At 35.2% G+C, this 22764-nt stretch overlaps 2 protein-coding genes across 2 annotated transcripts; one reads left to right on the forward strand and one right to left on the reverse strand.

The window, feature by feature from the left end:
• The first annotated feature begins 6113 nt into the window (after nt 1-6113).
• On the forward strand, nt 6114-7419 carry LOC8285375 (expansin-A20). The gene is made up of 3 exons (XM_002514359.4): nt 6114-6249; nt 6424-6742; nt 6833-7419. Exons 1-3 carry the CDS (start codon nt 6117-6119, stop codon nt 7134-7136), a joined length of 756 nt encoding a protein of 251 aa, XP_002514405.1. The 5' UTR covers nt 6114-6116; the 3' UTR covers nt 7137-7419.
• An 828-nt stretch (nt 7420-8247) lies between these two features.
• LOC8285374 (pentatricopeptide repeat-containing protein At1g62350) lies at nt 8248-10311 on the reverse strand. Its single transcript, XM_002514358.4, has 2 exons — nt 9634-10311; nt 8248-9058 (listed from the first exon to the last, which is right to left on the reverse strand). The coding sequence occupies exons 1-2, from the start codon at nt 9982-9984 to the stop codon at nt 8663-8665; spliced, it is 747 nt and encodes a 248-aa protein (XP_002514404.1). The 5' UTR covers nt 9985-10311; the 3' UTR covers nt 8248-8662.
• Nucleotides 10312-22764: the final 12453 nt, after the last annotated feature.

Raw genomic sequence — 22764 nt, forward strand, 5'->3', positions numbered from 1 at the left:
TTGCATATTGTTCATTTTTTATTAATTTTCAACTCATTTCCCACATTTATTTTAATGATTGTCCTTAAAATCCTTATTTTGAATTTTGATACAAATTGAAGCTCAATTATGATTAGATAGAAATGATGTGTGAGTATGCATTTTCTATTTAATCATCAAACTACTTAATGGTTTATTAATTAAGATAATTAAACATTACCTTCATGTGTGAATAATTTAGTTCTTATGATTTAAGCTTAGTCTAGAGATTGAATTTGAGCTCTATTTTGGATGAGACTGCATATCTTTTTAATTCTTTACAATTCTAAAATGAATATATATCTCTTTTTCTTAATTCAGACAATATTTAAAATTCAAATTCTTATGCTCTAACAAGAGTATGAGTATCCAAATGACTCAGTTGACGGTATACATGCTTAGTAATGCGGGAAAGGCAGGGGAATATTAAAAGTGAGAATTTATGAGAGATAAAAAGGATGAGATGGAGCGTAAAACAAACTCATCAAAGCTATTAAAAGAAGGTACATTGTGAAATGGAGTGTAAAACACATCCATAACCGATTTTTATTTTCAAAAGAATCATATTCTTTAATGCTCTTCTTCTAAATTGTGTTCATTGGATTTCAAAGAGTAAAAAGCTTAGGTTGTGATTACTTAATTGTTCATCTATGTTGTGCTTTTATTCAACTATCTTCCTTTATAAATATTTTCGGTCTCGATGTTGTTAAATTGCATTACTTAAGCATTGTGACTTTTTGGTTGTAGTTGAGCTAAGTTTTAAAAAATTAAATTTGATTTTTGCTTGAGGACAAGCAAAGCTCTAGTGTGGAAAAATTTATTGTGTGTAATTTTACACATGTATTTGAGTTGAATTTTAATGAATTGGAATAATAGTTAGCATTAGTTAAGAAGAATCTAAGTTTAATTAGGAGTTTATTTAAGTTATACCTTTATTTTAGTATTTTGTTTACCTTTAGTTTATGTAGGAATTTGTATTAATTTTTAATAAGCTTTTCCTTTTTTTGTAGGAGAGCTAAAAAAGAGCCTTAGATGATCAAGAAAAATGTGTCCTATCCACACACGGGGGTGCTTGTGCCTGTGTCACACATTAGATAAAGAATTAGGAAGCACAGTTTAACACATGAACATGTTCCAAGCATGTCTGCCACTAGATTTTGAAGAAAATAGCATACAGGGAGCACAAGGGCGTGCTCTAAACCGTACTTGCTTCTGCCTAAATCTAAGAAATTGTAAAAATATTACATGGGATCACATGTGGGCATGTGCTAAGCCGTGCCATCAGGTGAAGGATGTGACATGGCCATATGCCAAGCCGTGTTGAATAAAAAAGAGTTTTCTTTCATATGAAGACTCGAAAATTTAGGGCAAAATAGGATTTCTTTTGAATCTTGGCTATAAAATAGGAAACAAATAGCTATTTTAGAAGAAGAACCATTATAAATACACAGTTTTTGAAGACTCATTCAAGGAGATCAAGAAGATTGGTGCAAAGATTCAGGAGTTTGAATTAACTATTTCTTCTTCTTCTTTGATTTCTTTAATGAAGTTTATGTATATTGTCGCAATCATACGCGGCTAAACTCTTCTTAGGGTTTGGATTTGTATAGCTAGTCTATTATTTGTTTGGATCTTTATTTCCTTTTAATTATTCTTGTATTTGATTTTACGCCTGATTAAATATATATTTTTGGGTAGATTAGAGACAAGAAAAATTGCATGATTTATTAGCTCATAGACTTGTAAAACTTAGGAACCTCGATCACGAAAGTAGATGAATTCTTTGGGGAGTGATAAATTGTTAAGAAACTTAATGAACCTTAGTTAATTGACGTGACCATGAAAATAGGTTGTAGTTAACTTTAGTATTCTTAGATGAGGTCGAAAAAGACTCTAAATAATCTGAGTGATTTATCATTGACTAAATTAATAATTTGAGTTGTGAAATGATCCTGTAATCTGAGTAATAATTAGTGAAACAAATCCAGGTTCTAGTTTTACTTATTAGACTTTAATAGAAATTATTAATAGCTTTAAGTTCTCTTGTCTTACTAGTTTTTTATTCAATTGCAGTTATTCAATTTGTTAGATTGTGAAAATACAATTAGGGCTGGTACTTGGTATCAATCTTCTCGTGGAAACGATACTCATAGTCCTTCTATACCACTTGTTGTGATATGTGTTGCACTTGTATAATTTGCCTAACATATTAACCAAAGTTTCTAACAAAAAAGCGGCTTACAATTTAGAGCTATATAGCTCAATATTTCGAGTTCCCAATCGTAAAGAATTGTTCATGGCCATATGACGTGTTCTAGTTTTTTAAATTTACTTTTTGTGCTGATGCTTCATGCCCATGAAGGATTGTTTCCACCTGTGAACTTGCATTTAAAAAGGTTATTGAAATGGCTATATTTGCATCTAATGATTAATTGCTCTTATAGCTAAGATTAAAAATTTTAGATTGGGTTAGAATGTGAGCCTTGAGAAAACATTTAGATTAGAGTGTTAGCCAACAAAACACTTGGATTTGAGTATTAGCCATTGAAATACTTGTAAGAAATTTAAGTGTGAGCTTGGAAATACTTGGATTTGACCTTACACCTATAAAAGGATTATTGATAGTGAAAATCTCAAGTGAAGCTTGAGGAGTGGACATAGGCAAGGAGTTGGCCGAACCACTATAAACTCTTGAGTTTAATTTTTTCTTCCCTAAGCTCTTTTATTTACTTGTGTTTATTGTATTGCTTGCATTTTTATATTAGATTGGTTAATTGCTTTCGCTAATATTGGTTTTAATACTCGAATTTTTCAAAGTAAAAGTTTTTAGTTTAAATGATTTTTGTAAACAACCAATTCAGCCCCTCTTAGTTGCCATAAGATATTTTATAAATTTTTTGATATAATTTAAGAAAAAAAAAAAGAAAAAATCATGCAATAGAAAAGAAAAAAGAACAAATAAAAACACAAAAATAAAAAAATAAAGATGAAAGCTTGTATAGTATGATATGAAGGTTTAAACAATGGAAAATTGATAAATCAAAATCTGTAGCTTCCCGATTTTGTTTCAAATCATCAATAACAAGGTAAGACATTATATTAGTTAAAGCTGTCACACATATGTTTTAAATTGTAATTTACTCATTTAATTAAAACGCTAATATTTTGGACATCGGGTACATAATATACAATGTACCCGGGTCCATGATATAAACTGTCAACTTGAGGTAAGCCTAAGTACATTAATATAGTCACATTTAAATACCTTTCATGTTTAACCTATTTTTATAGTACCTTCTTATATTAATTATTGTTATTCAAAATCTCAAAAGATTTACTCGATTGAATCTTTTTATTAATTTGGTCCTTAATTAATATTCTTAAGCTTATTATATTGATTGCTTTTTTTTTTTCAATATAAATTTATCTTCAAGCCAAATGGTACACTATTAAGTAGATACTTTGAAAAATTTAACTTTTTTAATTAAATTCTTTGGAGAAAAAAAATTAAAAGAAAGAGGGAGAAAAATGAAATAAAAACTAATAATGAGAATCCACATTATCTTTTTTCTAGGGCTTCAAACGAACCAAACTATTTGCAAACTACTCGGAGTTCGACTCGGTAAAAATTCATTTAAATTTGTATATTAAGTTAAACAAGCCAAGCTTGAGCTTGATTTACGAATTTGATTAGTAAACAAGTTGAGCTTGAGCTTACTAATACTCTAATCGTTTGAGCTCGTGAGCTAGTTTATTTATGAGCTTTTGAACGGGCTCGTGAGCTAACTTATTCAGAACATTGAGAGTTGGCTCATTTATAAACTTGAAAATTAGCTCGTGCTTATTTATGAGCTCGTATGGAGCTCGACAATAAGTTTGTTTATAATTTCATTATATCTTTTATTTGAATTTTGTTATAATGTCTTTTAGAGTTTTTATTTTTATTTTTATTTAAGAAAAATTGTTATTATTATAATTATATATAATTTAATAAATTAAATACAATATAATAGATTTAGAATTTGTTATAATATACAATGATCACTAATGTAAATGGTTTAACTTCATACAAATGAGTATAATACAATTAAATTGACAAGAGTTTTTAGTTTTTTTCTATAGACATTTTTTTTGAAATAAAAAGAATCTTTCATTAAAAATAATTAATAAGTACAACTTGTAATAGACAAATAAAGATAACTATGTTGAAGAAATATATATTAATCTTGTTATAAAGATGAGCTTTTCCTCTAAGCTTCATTATTCGTATTGATGGAATAATTGTATACAACACCTTGGTTGCGTTTGGCGCATCGACAAGAAATACATTTCACTCGGTGGCTATATTGAGCCACAAATGGACTTTATTGTCATTTGATGAGTCTTTAAAAGGGTCCAATCTCTTGAATACCGAAATCAAATTCATTCTAATTCTATGACAAAAAACAAATACACTCCTATAAAGAAAGACAAACAAACTCCCATAAAGGAAGATAAAACAAAATACTTATAATATTTAATCAACAAAATTAACAAACAACTTAAAAGTAAATATAAAATAAGATCCTAAATGAATTTTTAACTAAATAAATTTTTCTTCATTGTTGAAAGATCTTGATTTATCTTTGAATGTTGAAACTTCAGCAGTCATGGGATCTTCTTTCTTACTTCTTTGATTTATCATCTGTTTATCCAAATTCACTACTAAAGAAACATAAAAAACTTTGCAATCAAAATCTATAAACTCTAACCAATTCATACAAATAAAATGAGAATATGATTTGATTATTTTATTGTAATTGGAAGAAATTACTAGAAAAAAATAAAAAAATAGAAAGTAAAGAATTGAAATTAGCTATCGTTAACGGCAAAAAAAGTTGCCGACGATAGCGAAAAAACTAATAGAAAAGAAAACTCTTGCACCTAGAGTTTTTTTTCCCAAAAACACCATTAATATGTGCAAAGTAGAATGCTTTTCTATAGAAATTTAAATTTTAATATACTATTCACATTAAAAATGAAAAGTTCATAAATTACGAAATTTATTGTACTTTAATTTGCTACTTCTATTATTGTTTCTTGGTATTCGTTATATGTATTTTTCGTTAATGTCTACTTTAAAATTATTTTAAATTATTATGATCTTAGGTTTAGATATATATTTTAACTTTAGATATAATTTATTTTTAATTAAAAAAATTACAACTGCTATAATTTCGACTTTGAGTTCAAGGTTGAATTTAAATTTCTTCAAGCTTGAATTTGACCTTATGTTTGAGCTAGAATATGAACTCGAGTTCAAAATTATAATTGAACTAATTATGAGTCAATTTCGAGCCAAACTTGAGTTTAAAATAAATTGAACAAGCCGAGCTCGCCCTCAAAAAAAAAAAAGAATTTATTGATCTTCAACTTAAATTCATTTTAAACAAGCCAAGCCTGGGCATTCAAAAACTGAGGTCATCTTCTACTACAGCCCTTCTCTAATTTTTCTTTTTTTAGGCATTGTCTTCAGTCGTTCCTTTGTACGGTATCTCCAGTCCAAAAACTCATACAGGAGCCCCTTATCCTTGAGCCCAGCCTTGAAGCAAATGTAATGACTTTTTTCTCCGGCCTCTGACTGTGGGGTCTCAAGCCTTAAGTTTCTTCTTTTCCCTCAAAAGAAGAGCAGATATGCAACCAAAATGCCTTAAAGAAACCCCAAAAGAAAAAGAAAAAAAGAAAAAAAAAAAAAAGTTGAACCCTAATTGAATAAAGGTTCTTTTATTCAATTTTTACTTAATCCTAGGCTTTCTGCTGCTGCAACTGTATGCCCCCAAATGTTGTCAGCAAGCCCATTTTCAAGTTTCCATTCCCAGGTTGAAAAATATAAAAGAATACAAAGGGAAAGGCACTGCACTATCTTGTCTGGGATAGTCTAAAAGTCTAAACTGCGCTTGATCATGTGCTTGATGCCTGTCCTCCACTCATAAGCTTTTTGACAAATTCCACAGCCAGTCTCTTCCATGGAGTGATTATTGCAACCCTAAAAGGAAATGCAAAAGGAGCCAACTTCAAGTACATATCAGAGACTTCCCCTTTTGCCTTGATTCTCTCAAATGGATGCTCTAAAAGCCATCCTTCTCTACTTTATCATGTTGCAAACCTGCAACATCAGTGCCATTGATGAGGAGGAATGGAAGACTGCTACTGCAACTTGCACCAAACAAAAAGATGGGTCAATCATTATAGGTAAATTAGCTTCCATTGTTTCAATTAATAATGGAGCTTTTCTTTCTTTCTTTTTTTTTTCTTTCTTTAATGAACCAAATAGATGTATAAAGCCAATTATAGATAGATTAAGAGACACAGTTCAGTATCTCTGATTTTTGCTAGTATTTTAAGCAGCATTGTTTTGTGTTGCAGAAGGAGCTTGTGGGTATGGAGATCTTCACAAAGCTTCCTATGGGAAGTACAGTGCTGGACTAAGTCGCATGTTGTTTAACAGAGGAAGCACATGTGGAGCTTGCTTTGAGCTCAGATGTGTAGACCACATCCTGTGGTGCCTGCAGGGTAGCCCCTCTGTCATTCTCACTGCCACGAATTTCTGTCCTCCAAATTATGGGCTTTCAGCAGACTATGGTGGCTGGTGCAATTTCCCCAAAGAACACTTTGAAATGTCGGAGGCAGCATTCGCTGAAATTGCAGAAAGAAAAGCTGATGTTGTTCCAGTTCAGTACAGGAGGTAAAATCAATCAAATTAGAAATTATTGGCAAAATAACTAAAGTTACCACTTAGATACATGAGCAAACTCTCTGTACCGATATTGTGCAGGGTAAACTGTGACAGGAAGGGCGGGCTGAGATTCACAGTCAGTGGAAATTTTCATTTCTATCAAGTACTTGTTACCAATGTAGGACTAGATGGTGAAGTGGTTGCTGTGAAAGTGAAGGGGTCAAGAACAGGGTGGATACCTATGGCAAGAAACTGGGGACAAATCTGGCAAACCAATGTTGACCTTATTGGACAACCTCTTTCTTTTGAGGTTACCACTAGCAGCGGAAGAACACTCACATCTTACAATGTTGCACCAGTAAACTGGAAATTTGGTCAATCATTTGAAGGCAAACAATTCTAGCATAAGATGCTGTGAAGCTGAATTTCGACATGTGGCCAGTAACTTGAGACCTTGAAGGCCATGCAAAGAATTTATCAACGTCGAATATCTCTGCTAGAATGTTCATACCATCCACCATTTACCTATTGTTCACAGTTTCCAGCTAGGCCTTAAGGTCTATCAGAGGTCAATAGTGTAAGAAAGCTTAGAAAAGTTAGAGAAGGGCACGAATACAGGTCCCAGTTTTGTCCTAGTTTTGTCTCTATATGTAACTATTAAAATATTAAGACATGTCTTTGAACAATGCTGCCTTTTATCTCTTTGTGTAGACTGCCCTGAGAAAAACAAAAACGAGAGCACAGGTAACTCAATTTATCTTGTAACTTCCGGGGAAAAACCACCCAACATATGGAGCCCCAAGACCCATAAATACTGCCATGGACCAATCAATAAGAAGATGAAAAATGATTTTACATTAAGAATATCATCTTTTTCTGTTTGCTGGTTGCTTGGATTTGATACGCAAAATGCACAGTATGTAATAGGCTACCTATGCCGGCTGTCTCTGAAGATGGTATGCTTAACATTTTGTTCAACTAGAAGGGAATATCAAACTACCAACTAAACACCATAGTGAAACTCAAGAACAACGAAAAGTTGAAGCTCTCAAATAAAAGCTCATCTAGTTATTTACACAGCAATAGCTTACATTTTTGTGCTGTCCAAATCCTTGATGAAATGTTGAAACGCAAAGAAAAAGAAATGAGCAGCCAAAGAAGTGAATTACATTGTCAGAAAGTGAAGATAACAGTATAAATACTTGGGCAAGGAATCTAATGATAGTGCGCTTATATGCAAAGCTCAAACCACATGTTTCTAGAAGGAGCTGTTTCTTGACGCTTTTTCTGTTACCTAGGGAAGAATGTGGAAGGAGCTGTCCATTGATGCTTTGTTGTCACGTATAAAACTATGTGGTAAACTAGTAGAGGAATTGTACTGTGCACATGCAGATGGAGTTTGTCTTATGAGAAAAAATGAAACAGCTTTTGCACTCTCAAAAGCATATATAGACTATCATATTGGTAGACTGCATATCTGATGACAATCAGAAATATGGAACTAAACCCGGAGGTATAAAAGAAAATAGCTATTATATGAGAGATTATAATCATAAAAAGATTATAAGAAAATACATACAAGCTACTCCTCATCCTAATTCAAATTGAGTAACCTCATATTGGAAGACTAGGACCAATTTAAACAGGAAAACTTACAAAATTATGGGCAACAAAGAAGCAATAGCGAAATGAATGAAAACTGCAGCAGTGAGTCTTATGCAATGATATGGCGATGGTGCAATAGCATTACTGTTGTAAAAAGCCATAAGATCCCTCAGTAAGAAACATAAAAATGAGCAGTTAACACTCCAGTAGATAGTCCTAAAAGGTTGTTGCACGTGAACAAACAAAAAGTTGGCTGTTGACCCGTCATCTTAATTCATCATATGATAACTTCACTTAAACTGCCATTTAACTGCTAGCTCACTTTCATCCCTCATCTTCTTCCTCTTCTAAGAACTCCAGAGATTGACCATAAAACTTGTGTGCATCTTGCCTTAGAATAGCTGAAGCACTAGATTCACCCATTGATTCCAGACCATTAATGAGTATTCTGAAGGTTAACCTATCAGGTTCACATTTGACAGCTTTCATCAAACCATAGAACTCCATTGCAAATCCACTGAGGTTAAAAGTTATCAATGTTGTGAATAGAGCATTAAATGCATCAGTTTCCGGCTCTATTAAATTAGTTTCTGTTTTCAAGTAGATGCAAAGAAGTTCAACTTGCTCGAAATACCCATTGCTAGCCATTGCTTTAATCATATCATCATATAAAGAGACCTGTGGCTTATACCAGTACTCCTTCCTAATATCTTTGAAAACCTGTGGTATGTAACAATAAACATGAGCAATTACAACTTGTCACTGAAACATTAAAGAGAAGTTGCTATGCAAATCAATTAGGCAATGTTTGGAATACATCATTTGCAAGAATTGAATTCTTGTAACTTTTAGATTGTATCTGGCATAAATTGTTATGAAATTCATTTGCAAATCCGAATTTTATAACTTTTGTATAAATGAAAATTCATTTAGAATTCTATTTCATCAAATCCTTGAAATTCGATATAAATAAACCAAATTCGCGTTATTCAAATACATTTTTCCTCTCTAATAACTCTTCAATGAGTTCTCGATGTCACAACAAAACAACGTAATTTATTTGCAGATGAATTCTATTAGAAATTCATTTGTAAATAAAATGAGTTATTTGCAGAATTTGAACCTAACATTCAATATCACACAGAATAAAGGAATCCATTTTTAAATAAACCAACGCAAATTTGAGAATATACTAACAGAATTGAGTTCGTGCATATAATTATAAATATAAAATTGAGTATCATAAATTAGATTTAAAAAAAAAAAAAAAGAGAAGAAGAAGAAGAAAATGAAACCTTGAGGGCCAAAAGGCAGTGGTTCTGGCGGAGGAGTTCGCGAAGGACAGACAACATATCGAGCTTCAACAAACGGCTGAATTTGGAACGGAAAACACTGTCGAGATTGGAGTTAGTACTGAAGTAGTATGCTCTTTTCAGTGACTGCACTGCTTGAATACTTTCAATACTGAGGTTCCTCCCTTTTTGCAGCTGCTTTCTGTTATCTTCTTTGCCTTTTGCATTCACTACCATGACCATTCTTCTCCTTCTTCTTTTTATTCTTGACGATTTTAATGCCTTTGAAACCGTAAATGCAGAGAATTCCTGACCACTGGTTACCGATGCCATGGCAGCTAACTTCAGTACCATCCCCTGTGCTCTAAGACTGGGTGATTTCTTTACTTAATCAGCGCTTATGTATCAATGTACCCCTGAAACTAAAGCTTTTTATTCCAACTTCACCTGAATTATTTGTCTCTCTATCTTAAAATATCGAATCTATTAAAAGTGAAACGATGCATTTTTACCCCTTACAGCAATAACCCTTTTTATATGAATAATTACATTTTTACTTCAAAGAAAAAGTTTTACAAAAATACTTCTGAAAAGAATAATTCTCAAAGAACAAATATCTTAAAAATCCACTAAACATCAATTATACAAAAAGAAACCTTGAAAAGATACACATCCACTAAAATCAATCAAAAACCAATAAAATCAACCAGCTATAAAAAAGATAGATAAATTAATGAATAAAATTTAAATTTAAATAAATATAAATTAAAAAATAAATAAAAAATAAATTAACCATTAACAAAACATAAATCATACACATCTAACATCAACTAAATATCAACTAAACATCAATAAAAAAATCATTCAACTAATATAATACTCTGAATTTTTAATTTTATTTAAAATAATTTTTTAGAGATATCTTAATAATTTATATTTATTTATTAAAAACTTATTTGAATGTTGACAAATATTTTAATTTTGAAACATCTTCAATTAGTTAATTATTTTAATATATATGTGAGTATCATTGTATGTTGTGAATTTAATTTATTATAATTACTTGATATTATTTTTATTTTTATCTTGATATTATTTTTATTTTTATCTAATTTAAATAATAAGGATGAAGCAAAAGAAAAAAAAAACTAATCAATCCAATATCTAGGATTCCTAACTTCATAATATAGAGTTAATATCATGAGGAGGAATATCAATTACGTGAGCTCTAACATTACAACTCAAAGCTCCAGTTGCGAACCAATAATCAAAGCCATTAGCTTTACACAACACATAGGGTCTCCTTGACGTCGCGAGCTTTTCTTTACATTAGTCTCACTGGAAACGACCCGTGTCACGTGAGTTTTATTTTATCCCCAAACTTTGCCCACGTGCGGCCTAGCTCACTTGATTCCTCTGAAGTCAAGATTGCTAGTCAGCCTTCTCTCGGATGCCAAACTCGGCAAAATGGTAGCAATTACGCAAACAAAAGTAAGCTTAAGAAAGTGGTACAAAGAGAGCACAAGAGTTTTGGAAGTGTAAGCTTATATTGCTTAGTTCTCTATCTTTCTATATGTTACAAATGAAGCATAGAGGGGGTATTTATAGGCATGGATGGCCACCATCCCATCTCCTTAAAAGATTGTCCTAGAATACTACCTATGTCCATACAAGTCTAGAATATTCTAGAATAGCCTACATGTGTCTAGAATATTCTAGAGTATTCTAGTATATACAAGAATTATCTCCTCCCTTCTAGAATATTCTAGAAGTATCTACACCCTTCTAGAATATTCTAGAAGTATCTACATCCTTCTAAATTATTCTAGAAAGTTCTAGACTATTCTAGAGTGTTCTAGAAGGTTCTACACCTTTCTAGAGAGTTCTAGAGTATTCTAGAGAATTCTACACTAGTCTAGAGTGTTCCGGAGAATTCCACACTACTCTAGTACTCTCGGCAAAATTTTTTGAATTTGAAGCTCTACGATGTGACATTCTCCTCCACATAATCTGGCAATGCCCCCGTTGCCTTCTCCTCGTAAGCTTTGATTTGCTCTTCGAATTGCCACAAGTCGCGACTCAGTTCCTAACTTGCCTCACTTTCGGGAAGTCCCTTCCACTTGACTAGAAACTCCGTCATTGGAGGTTGATTGGATTGTGGCACCTTACGATGGGAGATGATATAGTCCACCTCTTTATCATACTGAGCCCGCACATTCAAAGGAGCTCTTTTAGACTTACATCGGCTCGGGTCATCGCGATCCTCCTTATAAGGCTTCAGCATGCTCACATGAAAGACAGGATGGATCTTGATGCCTTGTGGAAGTTCTACCTTGTATGCTACCTTACCCACACGTTTGATAATGGGGAAAGGTCCATTGTACCTTCTTCTGAGTCCCCAATGAAGTTCGCCGGCTTTGCCATGCAAATATAGCTTGACAAGCACCTTGTCCCCTTCTTTGAACTCCATTGGTCTCCTCTTCTTGTCCACCCACTTCTTCATTCGCTTGGACGCCTTTTCCAAGTAGGCTCAAGCAACGTCGGCTTGCTCCCTCCATTCCTTCGCAAGCTTGAAGGCGGGTGGACTTCGGCTTGACCAATCCATGGCAAGAGTGCTCGGTGTGTAGGGTTGTTAGCCCGTAACTATCTCGAATGGACTCTTGCCTGTAGACTCGCTTCTCTGCAAGTTGTACGAGAATTGGGCAACATCAAGCAGCTTCGCCCAATCTCGTTGATTGGCACTCACGTAGTGCCTCAAATAAAGTTCCAAAAGTGCATTGATCCTCTCGGTTTGCCCATCGGTTTGGGGGTGCATGCTTGTAGAGAACCTGAGGTCGGTGCCTAATAGCTTGAACAACTCTGTCCAAAAATGACCCGTGAAGCGAGTATCTCGATCGCTTACTATCGACCTTGGCACACCCCAATACTTCACCACATGCTTCATGAAAAGACGGGCAGCTTCTTCAGCGGTGACGGCCTTTGGAGCGGGAATGAAGATGCCATATTTCGAGAATCGATCCACCACCACGAAGATCCATGCACAACCTTCGGATAAAGGAAGCCCCATGATAAAATCCATAGAGACACTTTCCCATGGTCTCCCAGGAATAGGAAGTGGCTCTAGCAAACCACTCGGGGCTTGTTGCTCCATCTTGTCTTGTTGGCACACAAGACAAGTCCTCACATAGGCCTCCATATCTTCCCTCATGTGAGGCCAATAGTAGGCATTCTCCACAAGCGCCATCGTGCGTTGTATGCCTGGATGACCCGCCCACTTGCTGTCGTGGCACTCTTTAAGGATCTCCTTTCTAAGATTGTCATGGAGCGGCACGTATAGCCTCCTTCTTTTGGCGTAAAGCAAGTCTCCTTCTAGCCAAAATCTTTGAGTCTTGCCTTCTCGAACAAGAGTAAGGAAGTTCTTGGCCATAGAATCATGCTTTAGCCCTTCCTTGATTGCACTCCACCAAATTGCATGTAGGGCGGTTTATATCAGCAAGCTCCCCCTTTCGGCTTATTGCATCAGCAACAAGGTTTGCTTTACTTGGCTTGTACTCCATGACGTAGTCAAATTCCGCAAGAAAGTCTTGCCACCTAGCTTGCTTCAGTGTGAGCTTCTTTTGCGTTTGAAAGTAGCTAGTGGTAACGTTGTCGATCTTGATAACAAACTTGCTCCCAAGCAAGTAGTGCCTCCATATTCGCAAGCAATGGACTATAGTGGTCATCTCTTTCTCTTGCACCGTATACTTCTTTTCGGTTTCATTCAGCTTCCTGCTTTCGAAGGCTATTGGATGCCCCTCTTGCATAAGTACTCCACCAATAGCAAAGTTGGAAGCATCTGTGTGGATTTCGAATGCCTTTGTATGGTCGGGAAGTGCTAAGACCGGCTCCTCCATGATGGCCTTCTTTAGCCCTTCAAAGGCTTGTTGGCACTTCGTAGACCAATCCCAAGCACGACCCTTTTTTAATAGATCCGTCAAAGGAGTGGCAATGGAAGAATAGCCCTTGATGAACCTCCGATAATAGTTCACCAAACCAAGGAAAGATCTCAACTCGGTCACCTTGGTTGGCGACTCCCATTCTTAGATGGCTTTGAACCATCCATCCTTAACTTTCCATCACCAATGATATGCCTAAGGAATGCCACCTCTCGTTAGGCAAATGAGCATTTCTCCTTCTTGACGTAGAGCTCGTTATCCCGCAAAGCTTTGAATGCTAGCCTTAGATGCTCTACATGCTCCTCCAAAGTGTTACTGTACACAACAATATCATCGAGATAAACAATAATAAATTGATCAAAGTAAGGAGCAAGTACCTTGTTCATAAGTGTACAGAATGTGGCCGGTGCATTCGTGAGGCCAAAGGGCATGACAAGGAACTCGTACGATCCATATCTCTTCAGGTATGCTGTCTTTGGCACATGTCCCTCAGAAATGCGCACTTAATAGTACCCAGACCGCAAATCCAACTTGGTAAACCACTTGGCACCATCAAGTTGATCGAAGATGTCGGCAATGTTAGGAATGGGGTACTTATTCTTGACTGTGATCTTGTTTAGCGCACGGTAGTCTATGCATAATCGAAGAGAACCGTCATGCTTCTTCTGAAACAAGACTGGCGCACCATATGGAGCTTTGGATAGCCTTATGTAGCCTGTATCAAGTAGCTCCTTGAGTTGCCTCCTTAGTTCCTCTAGCTCCAGAGGCGCCATTTGATAGAGTGCAAAGGCGGGTGGTTTGGCTCCCGGTTCTAACTCGATCTCGTGGTCCACCTCTCATCGTGGAGGAAGTTTCTTCGGCAACTTGGGCGGCATAACATCTTTGAACTCATCAAGCACGCCTTGGATAGGGCTTGGAAGTGTGGCACCACCATCATGGGGACCTTCTTCCACCTTGAGGGTTGCTAGGAAGGTTGGCTCCTTCCTTTTTACCCCTTTAGAGAGTTGTATGGCCGATACCATCATATCTTGGCTTAGCTCCCTTAGGGCTTGGAAGTGTGGCACCACCATCATGGGGACCTTCTTCCATCTTGAGGGTTGCTAAGAAGGTTGGCTCCTTCCTTTTTACCTCTTTAGAGAGTTGTATGGCCGATACCATCATATAATGGCTTAGCTCCCTCTTTATCGGCACCACACAAGGTTGGCCATTCTCCATTATGCACATGGTGTTGGAGTAGGGAACTAAGAATGCCTTCACCATATCAAGGAAGTCCATGCCAAGATAGAATCGTTGATCATTATGATAGTAATGGTGATATCAATCTTACCTCACCATTGGCCTATTCGAATGTTGGTCCCTCTCGCTATGCCAATGATAGGTAGCCTCTTTGCATTCACGCCCTTGATGAAGCCCTTTTCCTTTTTATAAAGCAGCCCTATAGAGTCGGCCACCTCCTTTTCCATGTACACTGTATCAGCCCGGTATCCACCATGGCTTGGATGCTTTTGCCTCTGATGTTAGTCTCCACGTACATCCGACCACGAGGCTTCTACTCCACTTTAGCTTGGATGGCATTGAGGAGTCGAAGGGAAGCAATTCTTCCTTCTTCTTCTTGCTTCTCCTCTTCGGTGATTACTAACGCTCCAAGCTTTCCACGCTTTGGACACTAGTAAGCACGATGAGGTCCGTCGCAGATGAAGCAAGCAAGCTTTTTCGGAGAAGAACTACGCTTATCTTCTTTCTTCCACTTGCCTTTATCCTTGTACGAAGCCTTGCCATCCTTGGTAGAAGATTTTCCTCTATCTCCACCACCTTTGTCACTTCCTTCGCACTTCTTTACCTTTAGCTTGAATGAGTCCTTCTTCTTTAACTCTATTAAAGACTCGGAAACTGCCATCGCGGTGGCAAGGTCTTGCATACCTCACCTCTCTAGCTCCAATTGAGCCCACCGAGACAAACCATCGATGAAGGCATGGAATGCTTCTTTCTCTCCCAAGTCGGGAATCTCCAACATCAATTCGGAGAATTCTTTCACATATTCCCGAATGTAGCCATCTCTATGTTGGAATCGTTGAAGCTTTGACCTTGCCTCCTTCTCGGCATTGTCGGGATAGAATTGCTTCTTAAGCTCCCGCACAAAATCATCCCATGTATTAATGGTGCAAAGACCTTTTTTCACATCCTCGCACCTGCGTCTCCACCATACGGTAGCAATATCACTTAAGTAGAGAGATACGGACTTTACCTTAGTGGCGTCGTCCACTATGGCCACTGCATCGAAGTATCTCTCCAAGTTCCACAAGAAGTTGTCGATCTCCCTTGCACTCCTAGCCCCACCGTAGGCCTTTGGTTTAGGAGCATCGACTTTGTGCACTGTTGTTACTTGCGCTCCCCCACTATTCGCCAACGCAGCCTTGCACAAGTTAAGCTCCACCTCGAGCTTATCGACCTTCTCCAGGCATTGGGCAAGCAACTTCTTAAGAGCCTCATTGTCCCTCGCTAAATTGTCGGAGAGAACATTTAAGGCACCTTGCATCTCCCCGCGAAGCTCCCCATCGTCCTCCTTGGACTCTAGCTTCTCGATGCGAAGGTCCATGTCTTTAATTTTATCACACCAATCGGACATGGCAGTCTCCACCTTGACTAGCCTTTCCTCTATCGCGCCAATCACGTCGCGGGACTTATCCCTACGACCCTTTCCGCTTTCCTTTCCTCCTTCCCTTAGAGTGGGAGGAGCGGTAGAAGTGGATTGCTCACCAACTTTGGCCATAATCTCGTGCAAGATTTTTCCAAAGAACTCAACCGCGCTCTAATGCCAACTGGGCTTTGATACGAACTTGGCTCTGATACCAACTGTCACGTGAGTTTTATTTTATCCCCAAACTTTGCCCACGTGTGGCCTAGCTCACTTGATTCCCCCGAAGTCAAGATTGCTAGTCAGCCTTCCCTCAGATGCCAAACTCGGCAAAATGGCAGCAATCACGCAAACGGAAGTAAGCTTAAGAAAGTGGCACAAAGAGAGCACAAGAGTTTTGGAAGTGTAAGCTTATATTGCTTAGTTCTCTATCTTTCTATATGTTACAAATGAAGCATGGAGGGGGAATTTATAGGCATGGATGGCCACCACCCCACCTCCTTAAAAGAATGTCCTAGAATACTACCTATGTCCATACAAGTCTAGAATATTCTAGAATAGCCTACATGTGTCTAGAATATTCTAGAGTATTCTAGTATATACAAGAACTATCCCCTCCCTTTTAGAATGTTCTAGAAGTATCTACACCCTTCTAGAATATTCTAGAAGTATCTACATCCTTCTAGAGTGTTCTAGAAGGTTCTACACCTTTCTAGAGAGTTCTAGAGTATTCTAGAGAATTCTACACTAGTCTAGAGTGTTCCGGAGAATTCCACACTACTCTAGTACTCTCGGCAAAACTTTTTGGATTTGAAGCTCTACGGTATGACACCCGGTATCAATTAAGCAAAGAGAAGTAGTCGTCGCCTCTTATTGCCATTCTTGGACAACCTTATTGCTGAAGTATTTTGGCTGATTGGAGGCCAGAATTAGTTTTTACATCCCTTAAAATCTATATAAGGAATATTGCATCCCTTGCTGACGCTCCATGGCCAGCGAAAAAAGTTAAGAAACTTAAAAATTAGCTTTCTGAAAAAGCATAAAAATGTAAAAAGAAAGAGTAAAAATATAAAAATGTGAAAGGGGAGATACTTTTCCACTTATTTAAAAAGAAAACATATATAATGTAATTTTTTCTATTTAATATTTAATTCAAGCAGCATGTTAGCCTTTTAAACTATTATAAATACAACTGAATTTATAAATTAATAAAAACCTTAAATTTATGTTTCTTTTCCATCTCAATAGAGACTAACCATGTTAACAATTAAATATAAAAAGTTGCTCAAAATAATGACATAGAATATAATGACCCATTATAATTAAAAATTAAAATTAAAAATGATGTGTGTTTATCCTCAGATTCAGCACTGACTCAAGTCTACTAAATTTGATCAGGCCAATATAGAAAGCCCATTTGATGTTGACCCAAAAATCTTAAAGCCCATGAATTTTGGCTTATATCCGGATTCCTGAGTCATGTATAAATCCTTAGTCCATTGGTTAAGAGTTAGTTTAATAATCCTTAAGGAAGGAATACAAGTGTCAGTGAAAGAGAAAGTAGTATGGAAGTGACACATATCCAAGAAAGAAAAAACACGTTTACAATGTGTGAGCGAGAAAGTTGAGCAAAAGCACGAAGTGGAGAGAAATGAGGATAGGAAGTTGAAAAGAGTAAGGAAGTTACATTATTAACATTTGCAAAATATGAAAAGCAACAACATGTGCTCTTAAGGTGGGGAGTTAATTAAGGACAAAACCAAGAATGAAGAATTTGCTAGAGCATCTCTCGAGCCATGGAAGTCTAAAATAGGTAATGACCTCCTAATGAGCAAATTCCATCTAACTAATCGATCAAAAGAAAAGACCTAGAGTCTATAAACTTTAACTTTACATTTATCCTTAGATTAGAACAAAAATCCTTAGTATAGTCAAATAATCCTCAACTTTAATTTACAAAACGATCGAAGCATTCAAGTTTTTCTCAGCATTCAATTGTATCATGCAAGTCATTTACTTTATGCAATCAAATTCCTGAAGCTTTCTAGTTACTGTTTCAATGTTCACTTATTGCAATTAAGTTCCTTAGCTTATATTTTACATCAATCACTCTTAACCTACAATCTTTTAGCTTTTAGCTTTATTCTTTATGCTCATTTTTGCATTCCAAGCTTATTAATTACATGTTTATGTTAGGTTGAAACCTTAGGGTGAAAACCATCACTAATAAATCTAACGCCAATCATGTCTAATCACTAAGAATTAATAAATTAATATATATACATAAGCGTACTTGAATCCATAGCGATTAATTACTCTTTAGAGGCGTGTGGTTAGCCTTCCATATCAACATATATTCAGTAGAGAGCCCTTTAGTTTTCTCTGTATTTTCTAAGTGATGATGGGATGCCAGTTTAGAATAAAACCTTACATATGACTTGAGGACTATAACCACTATATATATAGAGATAACAAAACCCTAATATTATCTTTAAGTACTTTTATTTTAGCCCATCATAAAAATAGAAATTACCCTTAGGTCTCTACACATTAAAGGCCCACATCCTATCAGACATATTAGAGCCTAAATTACCTAAACCTTATTAGATCACTTTTAATTGGGCTCAATTTTATATGACAACATGAAATACATAATTATTGATGTCACAACCAAATTTATTTATTTCTTTTTTATTAATAATTAATATTTATTAGCATGTCATTAAACATGTCATTTGCATCATGATTATGTATGATCTATTTTATTATATTATGTGGTAGATAAATAAATTATTTAGTTACATACTGATTTAATTGAAAAGTAATAATTTTGGACTAAATTGGAAAGTTAGAAAGAAAGAGGATTAAATTGTAAAATTGCCTATTTTTACACCAATATACCACCTCTTTCATTTATTCATTTCTACGCATGCTTTCCTATTTCCTCTTCTTCTTTGTCTCTCTCATTCTTCTCATTTTTTTCTTCAACTTTGATTTTCCAAATCAAACTCTACAAACTTTTAGTAAGTGAAAATTTAATTCTTCTTTTAAGTTTGAAAGATTTGGGCTTTCTTAATCAAGGGAAACAAAGGTGAATAATTTTAATTGCTTGATTTTGCTGTAAATTAGGATTAATGATATGAAATTGTTGATGATTATGTGTTTTGGAATTGTTTAATCAAGAGTGAACATGCTATTACTTGTGATCTTGAAGCTGAAATTTCTGGGCAGATTTTTCACCTCTGATTTCGTGACCTTAGAGGCTTTATCTTGAAAATTTCTAAACATGAAAGTTGTAGGTATATGTTTCAAGAATATCTCTGTAAAATGGTTTTACAGATCGTTGAGTGAGTAGGAACTTATGAGGTTCGATTTGCTGCTGCTCTGTTTATGGTTCAGCAGGTGACCTGATTTTTGTGCTGATATTTTGAGGCATTTAGAGGCTGAACCAAGCAGAGAGTTAAACATGAAAGTTGTTCATTTATATATGTAGTATATGTCTGCACAATTTCATAATTTTTGGTTGAGTATAACGTGAGATATGTTAAACTTAATATGGCCTGCTCGAAACTGTTTTAAGCAGAAATCGGACTTAAAATTCAGAAATTTGTTGCTAATTGTGTGTTTCACAACTTGAGCTAGAGAAGTTCAAATTGAGTAAAATTAGTGTCTATAGAAACTTTAGAATGTTAACTTTATATCTGGAGAGTTTCATCAGAAAATTTATTCGTTTGATTGGTCATTTAATAGGAAACTTTTTGCTGTTCTGTTTAGATAGAAATTGGAGCAGCTGTATAGAAAATGCCATAACTATTTCTATACTAATGATTTTGAAGTGATTCTTTCTGCTATGGTTTCTATAAAAATGGAAGTGTAATTCTGGAAAATATGAGATTTTTATTAATTTTACATAAGTTTTGGTGTAATTTCTAAATCAGTACCTACAACCTGCCTTCATCAACAAATATGTTGATTTGTTGTCATTCATCTCATGCATCATATTAATATCTAGAATATATGTTATTTTGTTAAAATGTGATATTTTATGGATAGTAAAGATATGTATATTTATGCATTGTGATTGAATTGTATTTGTATTGAATATGTGAATAGGTTCATCCAAAGGCAAGGAAGTGGTAAGAGAAAAAGAATAGGATTACTTTGTTATCCTATAAATTTTGGTAAGTATTTAATAGACTAAACTTTGTGTATATTGAGTAGGAACTGCTGTTTGATTACTTGATAATTTCTTGGTTGACTGAGTTGATATTAGTTATGTTTTTGGCTTGTTGTAAAGTGAATTGATTGTGATGTGTTGTGAAGTGAATTGATTGTGATGTGTTGTGAAGTGAAATGATTGTGATTAAGAATTGATGACTCTTGTATGGATATTGTGTGATCGGAAAGCCGAGCCGGGCGGATAGCTACCCGAGTATGTGAGATGGCAAGACCGAGCCAAGGATAGTCTTGTCAAGTGGTTACTGAAATTTAAAAATATGAGGAAATGTAAGGATGAGTCATCTGATCCTAATTTGATAGAAATAATTTGGAATTGAATTATTTGACTTGGTTGAGTTTGAGATTATTTGCATTATGTGAGATGAAATTATTTGTTTATGAGAATAATTGAAATGGTTGATTTTGTGATTGTTAGTTAAGTGTTGGTATAATTTTCTGTATTGATAAAGACTTGATAATTCTAGCCTAATATGCTATAGTTTAGTAAATTAAATGCTTATTGAGTCGCTAGCTCATTCCTTAGTAAATTTTTTTTTCAGGTTAGTGCAGTTGTAGATAGCCTTAGCTGTGCATTGCTCTCTTTGCATCAGTCAATATTATCAGGTGGGCCAGAGGAGTTATATAAAGTATTGGGGCATTTTGGGAACTTATGTGAATTAAAATAATGTATGAATATTCCTTATATATATTAAGTATGTCTTGTCACTTAGATTGTATGAATGTATATTGTAACCAAGTAGTAAATTATGTTTATGAAGTTAAATATATATATATATTGCTATTCAATTGAATGTTTGATTCCTTAATAATTCTATATAGCAACCAATCCCAACACTTAGCCTTATTTGTATGAGGCAGAGCCTATTCCTCAAGGAATTCCATATAATGAATAGAGGAAACATTCCTCAAGTACCAATTCCTCAGATGCAATTTCCTCTAACTTTAATGCAGATGCCTTTAGGGAAGTGCTACAACAAATTTATAGACCTGGCCTTTGTCAAATAGGTCATCCTCAATTTTAAAAGTCATATGCTGACTATATTGACAATGATAATCCTTACCTTAGGGGTTATTGTATTCTAGATTTTGCTTTATTTTTAGGTGATGGTAGGTAGTCAACTTTGGAACACATTGTTATATTCACAATCTAGTGTGGAAAATTGGCAGCTTTGAGAACTATTTTTATAGAGAATTGGTAACTTTGAGAACTTTTTCAAATTCAAGCTAATGCTTTTTCTAAATCCAATTACTAGGATTGCCTTTACTTGGTATTCCACACTACCAAGAAATTCAATTTGTAGCAGGCAGGAGATCGAGAGGTAATTCCACACTCAATCCTTTAGAGCAGAACTATAAGTCTGCATAGTAAAATTGTCTAGGATTTTTCAAAGGGCATAAGAGACTGTAAATTTATTTATTGCATGGTTCAAAAAGATAAGGAATCGATGCAAGACTTTCATACCAGAGACGGAGTTCGTCAAGATGGCACAAAGGGATCTAGACATCAAAATAAGGAAGAAATCTCAAGGACTGAAATTTCACGATTTCTATAAATTGGCTACCAAAGTGTCAAAATATGAAGAGCTATTAAAGAAGGACAATTAGAAGAGAAAACCATACATAGGTACATACTATTAATACACATGATGTAGCCATGGCATTATTGGTGAAGAAGACTCCAAACTATGGAATAAGAATTTTGCCACTAATGTTCAACCACAATACACACTCGATGTAGGGAAGATTAAGAAGTTCACTACTGCTCTTGCTGATCACAAAGTACTAATAAAAGAGGGATGCAGGGCAAGAATTACTATAAGTATCATGACTCATGGAATCATCCTACTAATGCTTGTTGACTTTCAAGAAAGTGATACAAGATAGAATTAACCAAAGAGTCCTTAAATTCTTGGAGAAGAAAGAATCCATATTGCTTTTGGTTTAAGAACAATCCTTAATGGAAAAAGGTAGGAAGTGGATTAAGGTGAGGAAGTCAATTGCTAACATAAGGCTAATGAACCTAATTCTAAGAAAGTGCTTTATAGAAGATAGGTGTGTATAAAATTAGTGATTTAAGTTTAACAAGAGATAAAGCAGATGATGTGCATAAAATACACACATCTAAATGGGGTTTTTAAGATCGATTTTATGGATACTTGGATGTGAATTGGTATCAACACTCACCCTATGCATCTGTTTGTGTGCATTAGGTCCAAAAGAAGTCAAAGAATGAAAAAGGAAAGAATTGGAGCATAATTGGACGTCAAAGCTGCCGAAACGAGCTAAGTACGAGCATCAGGAAGCTGAACATGGCCGTGTTCCTAA

The sequence above is a fragment of the Ricinus communis genome, chromosome 4 (assembly GCF_019578655.1).
Source record: "Ricinus communis isolate WT05 ecotype wild-type chromosome 4, ASM1957865v1, whole genome shotgun sequence".
Lineage (NCBI taxonomy): Eukaryota > Viridiplantae > Streptophyta > Magnoliopsida > Malpighiales > Euphorbiaceae > Ricinus > Ricinus communis.

Coding starts and splice junctions, on each gene's coding strand:
- LOC8285375 (XM_002514359.4), top strand. CDS start 6,117: ATGGATGCTCTAAAAGCCATCCTTCTCTACTTTATCATGTTGCAAACC. Junction 6,250..6,423: donor AGATGGGTCAATCATTATAG/GTAAATTAGCTT, acceptor TTTGTGTTGCAG/AAGGAGCTTGTGGGTATGGA. Junction 6,743..6,832: donor GTTCCAGTTCAGTACAGGAG/GTAAAATCAATC, acceptor GATATTGTGCAG/GGTAAACTGTGACAGGAAGG.
- LOC8285374 (XM_002514358.4), bottom strand. CDS start 9,984: ATGGTACTGAAGTTAGCTGCCATGGCATCGGTAACCAGTGGTCAGGAA. Junction 9,059..9,633: donor ACTGCCTTTTGGCCCTCAAG/GTTTCATTTTCT, acceptor TACATACCACAG/GTTTTCAAAGATATTAGGAA.